The 8,138-nt window shown below is 42.9% G+C and overlaps 1 protein-coding gene across 1 annotated transcript; it reads left to right on the top strand.

Annotated features, from left to right (window-relative positions):
* Positions 1-6,204: 6,204 nt before the first annotated feature.
* Positions 6,205-7,799, top strand: cyp8b1.2 (cytochrome P450 family 8 subfamily B member 1, gene 2). The gene has a single exon (XM_002939304.2). It carries the CDS (start codon positions 6,205-6,207, stop codon positions 7,732-7,734), a length of 1,530 nt encoding a protein of 509 aa, XP_002939350.2. The 3' UTR covers positions 7,735-7,799.
* Positions 7,800-8,138: the final 339 nt, after the last annotated feature.

Here is an 8,138-nt window from a genome sequence, read left to right on the forward strand (position 1 = left end):
CAGAGGCTATTATCCCCCCACTGCTACTATAGGCACCATCTCTCCCTACTATACCTGCTATCCCACAGCCCCAGTCCCTTCCCAGAGGCTATTATCCCCCCACTGCTACTATAGGCACCATCTCTCCCTACTATACCTGCTATCCCACAGCCCCAGTCCCTTCCCAGAGGCTATTATCCCACTGCTACTATAGGCACCATCTCTCCCTACTATACCTGCTATCCCACAGCCCCAGTCCCTTCCCAGAGGCTATTATCCCCCCACTGCTACTATAGGCACCATCTCTCCCTACTATACCTGCTATCCCACAGCCCCAGTCCCTTCCCAGAGGCTATTATCCCCCCACTGCTACTATAGGCACCATCTCTCCCTACTATACCTGCTATCCCACAGCCCCAGTCCCTTCCCAGAGGCTATTATCCCCCCACTGCTACTATAGGCACCATCTCTCCCTACTATACCTGCTATCCCACAGCCCCAGTCCCTTCCCAGAGACTATTATCCCCCCACTGCTACTATAGGCACCATCTCTCCCTACTATACCTGCTATCCCACAGCCCCAGTCCCTTCCCAGAGGCTATTATCACCCCACTGCTACTATAGGCACCATCTCTCCCTACTATACCTGCTATCCCACAGCCATGAAAAACATCTATAGGTGAAAAAAGTCATGCTGCAAAAAAAGAAAACAACAAATAACCATTTTATGCAATAAATACTCATTTAATATCACAAAATGATTATAAATACAACATGACAAATCCCATGTGTTCAAGGGGACCTGTCACCGTAAGAAACAATTCCAAATTCTTTTCTATTGTGTTTGTCAAGCAAAATCAACTTCACTTACACTGTATAAATAATATAAATCTTGTTTTCTTTAGGCTTGGAATTACAGAGTCACAGCCAGTTTAATTTAAGAAGGATTTTTGTTATACAGCCTTTTATGTGTGGGTGACGTGTTCCCTTTAAAAAAGGTGTTGCCCAGCAACCATTTGGGTGTATGTCTGTGGCTATGATAAATCCATTATAAGGCCAATGAACCCGGCACACTGCCGAGGGCAGAAACATTACAAGTCACCACTGTTATGTCCCTCAGTTTATTAAAGTTCATCTTTGATTTAATGTTTTTACACATTTTACATAGGTCTCTTCAAAGCAACTTTTCCATTGGTCTTCATTATTTATTTTGTGTGTTTTTTTTTAAATATTACAGTACCCCATTATGCCTATGTCCAGCCTTCCAATGGCTGCTTTCTGGTTGGGCAACTAAAATAAATTCTGACCGATACTAGGGTAATTTGGCCCTAGCAACCAAATAGCTGTATAAATTCCAAGCCTATCAGACTGGGCCTCCTGGGGCCCAATAGGGAGGGCTCACTCTCACACTCCCACTCTCCATATAGCACTTCAATATAATAGATGCCATATAGATGGTGGAAATAAAAATGGACCAATGGTAATTGTCCTTGGTTCACTTTAAGTAAGGTTACCAAACAAGGAGATCTTAAAGGGGTGGTTCACCTTCAAGTTAAAGAATGGCCAGTTCTTAGCAACTTTTCAAATGGTCTTCATTTTTTATTTGTTATAGTTTTTCAACTATTTGCCTTCGTCTTCCGACTCATTCCAGCTTGCAAAAGATATAATGACCCCTTATTGGGGGCAGAACAGCCCTATTGGGTTTATTTAATGGTTAAATGATTCCCTTTTCTCTGTAATAATAAAACAGTACCTGTACTTGATCCCAACTAAGATATAATTACCCCTTATTGGGGGCAGAACAGCCCTATTGGGTTTATTTAATGGTTAAATGATTCCCTTTTCTCTGTAATAATAAAACAGTACCTGTACTTGATCCCAACTAAGATATAATTACCCCTTATTGGGGGCAGAACAGCCCTATTGGGTTTATTTAATGGTTAAATGATTCCCTTTTCTCTGTAATAATAAAACAGTACCTGTACTTGATCCCAACTAAGATATAATTACCCCTTATTGGGGCAGAACAGCCCTATTGGGTTTATTTAATGGTTAAATGATTCCCTTTTCTCTGTAATAATAAAACAGTACCTGTACTTGATCCCAACTAAGATATAGTTACCCCTTATTGGGGGCAGAACAGCCCTATTGGGTTTATTTAATGGTTAAATGATTCCCTTTTCTCTGTAATAATAAAACAGTACCTGTACTTGATCCCAACTAAGATATAATTACCCCTTATTGGGGGCAGAACAGCCCTATTGGGTTTATTTAATGGTTAAATGATTCCCTTTTCTCTGTAATAATAAAACAGTACCTGTACTTGATCCCAACTAAGATATAATTACCCCTTATTGGGGCAGAACAACCCTATTGGGTTTATTTAATGGTTAAATGATTCCCTTTTCTCTGTAATAATAAAACAGTACCTGTACTTGATCCCAACTAAGATATAATTACCCCTTATTGGAGGCAGACCAGTCCTATTGGGTCTATTTAATGGTTAAATGATTTTTAGCAGACTTAAGGTATGGAGATCCAAATTACAGAAAGATCCCTTATCCGGAAAACCCCAGGTCCAGAGCATTCTGCATAAAGTTCCCCATCAATGTAGTTCTTGCCCTGTAGATATCTGGCAACAGGGAAGAGGGAAAGCAGACAAAGGACAAGGTAGGACATTTGTCATTTAAAACAATAAAATTGCATTCAAACTGCCTTTTTTGGTTGGTAGGTTGACCCTGAATTCGGAAGAACTTGCTGTGGGTAATTATAGTGTTATTACAGGTCATCTGAATCATTAGGTATGCCATGAAATTCATCAGAATTCTGATCCTCAGGGTCTTAGTAAGCAGTGACGAAGCCTTTGTATAAAAGGAAAGCCAGTCCGGCACAGTTTCACAGCAGCCTGGAACCCTCCGTGTGGCAACTTTTCCAAGCGGCAGTTGGTATGTGCATAAACTGCAGATATATTTTTTAATGACACTTAGTGAGATAGATCATTGTCACCTTTATGCTTTCATTTGTATAGAGATTGTTATTGTTTCACAGGACATTTGAGGTCATTTATCAGATTATTTTTTAATGATACTTGGTGAGAGAGACCACTATGATCTTTATATTTGCATTTGCACAGATTTTATTGGGCTCATTTCAAGTGGCTAGCTGTAAGCCCAGGAGTTCTAGTCATTCATGGTATGGATAAAGCTGAAGACTTCCCGACCAAGTCGGCAGCTTTCCAGTCTGTTTGGTGCCTTCTAGTTGGCCTTTCCCCATGTTTTGTGTGCTCTGGTGTCATAGGATCTGTGTGTGCAGCAAGCTTTGGGTGAAGACACACGGAGCTACTAGTAGCAGCTACTTGTTGAGGCTACTAAAACAGACAATGCTGATCATTTACTGATATTTGTCTCTTTAGCGGGGCAATTCTCAGTTTTGTCTATGGCAGGGGATTTTCTGGTGTTTAGTAGCCATGACAAGTAGCTGCTACTAAGTAGCTCTGTGTGTCTTAGATAAAATAAGTGTGAGTAAAGCTCCTACCCTACATCCCACCCCTTAAACCAGGGATCCCCAACCTTTCTTACTCGGGAGCCACAGTCAAATGTAAAAAGACTTGGGGAGCAACACAAGCACCATAAAAGTTCATGGAGGAGCCAAATAAGGGCTGTGATTGGCTATTAGGGGCCTCTATGCAGCCTATCAGCTTACAGGGGGCTTTATTTGGTAGTAAATCCTGTTTTTATTCAACCAAAACTTGCCCCCAAGCAGGGCCGGAACTAGGGGTAGGCAGATTAGGCGCCTGCCTAGGGGCGCAATCACTAAGGGGCGCACTTTAAGGGGGAGTTTTATTTATTTTTAAAACTAGTTTGCTTGGCAGCCTTGGCCTTTAATAAACCGCCCGCAGCCCACTCCAACCCACCTCTAGCATGTGTGTACGTTGTGTACTGCTTACTGTAATCGGTAGCTGGCCTGGGACCCGGGAGCACTCCCCACCCTTCCCTTAGCCAGCGCTATGCCTGCTGTGACGTATGCGTACGCACGCACATAGGCGCCCCTCCATACACCTGCGCGTTACGTCACTCAAAGTACAGGGAGCGCTGGCGCGTTGCAGAGGTACCTGAGCAGCGCAGGAGAAACGGCTGAGTTCTGACACATGCTGGCACAGGAAGGAACAGATAGGGGCAATTCTTGGCTGCTGATGGCACAGGTACATATGGTTTGGGGGCAGAATATGATATTTTTATGTGCAGGTTGGGGACATATTGGTCAATATAAGTGATTGGTTGCTTCAGGTACAGTACAGATGGGGGGGCAATATAAGGGATTGGCTGCTGCTGGCACAGGTACAGATGGGGGGCAATAGGATGGCTGCTGGCATTGGTACATGGGCGCAATAGAGGGGGATAATTTTATGTGGCTTGATGATAGCAGCATTTATTAGTTCTGTCTGACTGGGCATCGCGTGGGGTAAAACATGTGACTATGCTCTGACTGGGGGGTGGGCGCTGATTGAAGCCTTTGCCTAGGGTGCCAAAATACCTTGGCCCGGCCCTGCCCCAAAGTCAGGAATTCAAAAGTAACTCCCTGGTTTGGGGGCACTGAGAGCAACATCCAAGGGGTTGGGGAGCAACATGTTGCCCTGAGCCACTGGTTGGGGATCACTGCCTTAGACCTTAGTGAGATCAGGCTTTTTAATTTGGCAAATATAAGGGGAAACATTTGAGGGAATAGTGATAAATCATATACATGAATAGGTTTTGGGAAAAGTATCAAAGGTAACAGGCTGGTGTCATGGAAGACAAATGTCCTAATTGGTTAAGAAGGTGGACAGTAGAACTGAGATAAATTTGGTCCACCATAAAAGACAAGGAGAGTCTAATTCCTACAAAGTTACAAATCCCCCAGTGAAGTTGTTGGGTTTCTAACTACTCCCCTCTCCTGTCGGCACTTATTCCCGTATATTGGTGCCTAGTCTTGATTTTTAATTCAAAGTTTTAATTGTAGCAAGTGATAATAAAGGTTATATTTTAACCCTGAATTGAGTTTTGTTCCACCATGGCTGAATGAAGTGGTACAACCCAAAGGCGTTACTTTCCTCTTCTTGGCTATATGACTATGCAGATTTTCATTCATCCAGGTCATGGTATATCTAGTATAGATAAATCTAAGGCAACTGGACTTGTTAAAGTAATCATTGAAGACGTTTCACTACTCATCCGAGCAGCTTCTTCAGTTCAACTGACTGGTATGGGAAGTCCTCAGCATATATACTCTTCCACTAATCCAATCACATTGGCACTTTGTAACTCTTCCACTAATCCAATTACATTGGCACACTGTAACTCTTCAGAGAGGTGACATCTGAAACTCACAGGTGTGAATGCTGTGGAGTTACTACTTGGTGTTTCTTTAGAAAGATGCCCAGCTTGGGGGCATCATTTTCCTAAAGGGAGCACTACCCAGGGAAAAAAATGAGTGCTGGGGGGGGGCCTAACAATTTGGCATCCTCACTCAATTTGGCTTTCCTTGTCCATCAACACGTGGTGGGCTTTGATACAGAACCACAAATATGATAAGTGTGTAGGTTAAAGATGTGTATGTGTGTCCAGGCATGTAGAGACACCCTAGACCTTTTCTCATGCCTCTTAAGGTACCCATACACGGGCCGATTCTAGCTGCCGATATGGGTCTCTTAGACCGATTCAGCAGCTAATCAGCCCGTTTATGGGCACTACCGACGGGTCTGCCCGACCGATATCTGGCCTGAAATCGTCCAGATATCGATCAGGCAGGTTAAAAAATCTAGTCGGATCGGGGACCGCATTGGCTTGTTGATGCGGTCTCTGAACCGACTTTGCCTACCCCAGGGCCAAATGACCGAATTAGCCTGGATTCTTCCGATATCGCCCACCCGTAGGTGGGGGATATGAGGAGAAGAAACGCTTGCTTGGCGTCATTGCCATGCGAGCGGATCTGAAGGTATATGTCCACCTTTATAGAAAAGGATTATGGGATATATTTCTGCATCACATTCTGTTCCAAGGCCTCCATTTAGTTTTTGTGCATTCTGGATCCGTTCAATTCTGACCACGTGTTGTCACCTTTCAGGCCTCTGTTTGCAGGGTTTCATATGAACCCATCCCCTAATTCACTTCTAAACAGCAGTTTTCTTTATTATCTTTATTTTTCTCATTTACAATAATAATTATCCATTTTTTTCTAGACTTCAACATGACTTTCTCCATTTTAATTTTGGCAACGGTCTTCATCATCAGTGGCCTCTACCTGCTGGGAATGTTGCGTATGAGAAGACCAGGAGAACCTCCACTGATCAAAGGCGCAATACCGTGGCTGGGAAACGTTCTCGAATTTAAAAATAATGGGCATGCTTTTCTGCAGGAGATGCTGAAAAACCACGGGGACGTTTTCACAGTTCAGCTTGCTGGTCATTACTTTACATTTGTAATGGATCCCCTGTCTTTTGGGCCTGTTATAAGGGAAGCCACTTCAGTGCTGGACTTCAATGAATTTGCTAGAGAATCAGCAATTAAACTCTTTGGATATCATTCAACACTAAATGATTTACATATGTTAAAAGAATCAAGTACCAAACATCTCATGGGCGATGGCCTTGTAGTTCTGGCTCAGGCTATGACGGAAAATCTTCAAACCCTCATGTTATACAACATGGGAAGGGTTAAGGGTGACAGAAAATGGCTCCAGGGTGGGTTATTTAACTTTACTTACAGTATTATCTTTAAAGCAGGTTACTGTTCCTTGTTTGGTAATGAGCCAGTGAAGAGTAAAGGAAGTGAAAAAAGGGCCCAGGATTGTGATTGGGAACGTTCTGAGAAGCTATTCCAAGAATTTGTGAAGTATGACCAGTTCGTACCACGTCTGATCTATTCGGCGCTTTCTCCAAAAGACAAGATAGAAGCTGAGAGGCTAAAGAGGTTCTTTTGGCATCGGTTATCTGTAAAGCAAACTCTGCAAAAAGAAAATATCAATGGTTGGATCACTGAACAGATTCGAAAGAGGACTGAAATGGGGGTGCCAGAACACATGCAAGACAGGTTTTTGTTTTCGCTTCTGTGGGTTTCTCAAAGTAACACAGGTCCTGCTTGTTTTTGGTTCCTCTACTATTTAATGAAATACCCCGAAGCCATGAAAGCAGTGAGGGCAGAGGTGGAAGGGGTACTCAAAGGAACTGGTCAAGATATAAAGCCTGGAGGTCCCCTTATTAACCTCACCAGAGACATGTTACGGAAGGTGCCCATCATGGACAGCGCTATGGAAGAGACCCTACGCTTGAAAGCTGCTCCGGTTCTCACCAGAGTTGCCAAAGAAAATGTGAAATTCAAGATGGCAAGCGGGATGGATGTTTCCATCAGGAGAGAAGACAGGGTTGTCCTTTTCCCTTATGTGTCTGTCCAGATGAACCCGGAGATTCACACAGATCCTCAGAAGTTTAAGTACGACAGATTCCTGAATGAAGATGGCACCAAAAAAACAGCGTTCTTCAAGAATGGAGAAAAGGTGAAATATTACACCATGCCCTGGGGAGCCGGGGGTTCCATATGCCCCGGTCGTTTCTTTGCTGTCAATGAACTGAAACAGTTTGTGTTTCTGATGTTGAGCTACTTTGAGTTAGAGCTTGTTAATCCCAACGAGGAAATTCCAAGTATTGATCCAAACCGGTGGGGTTTTGGTATTATGCAGCCAAATAATGATGTCCAGTTTAGGTACAGACTCCGCTTTTAATCTAATACAGGTATGGGATCCCTTATCCGGAAACCCGTTATCCAGTAAGCTCCGAATTACGGAAAGCCCGTCTCCCATAGATTCCATTTTAATCAAATAATTCTGAATTTTAAAACTGATTTCCTTTTTCTCTGTAGAAACAAAGCAGTACCTGTACTTGATCCCAACTAAGATATAATTACCCCTTATTGGGGCAGAACAGCCCTATTGGGTTTATTTCATGGTTAAATGATTCCCTTTTCTCTGTAATAATAAAACAGTACCTGTACTTGATCCCAACTAAGATATAATTACCCCTTATTGGGGGCAGAACAGCCCTATTGGGTTTATTTAATGGTTAAATGATTCCCTTTTCTCTGTAATAATAAAACAGTACCTGTACTTGATCCCAACTAAGATATAAT

This window comes from Xenopus tropicalis, chromosome 6 (assembly GCF_000004195.4).
Source record: "Xenopus tropicalis strain Nigerian chromosome 6, UCB_Xtro_10.0, whole genome shotgun sequence".
Lineage (NCBI taxonomy): Eukaryota > Metazoa > Chordata > Amphibia > Anura > Pipidae > Xenopus > Xenopus tropicalis.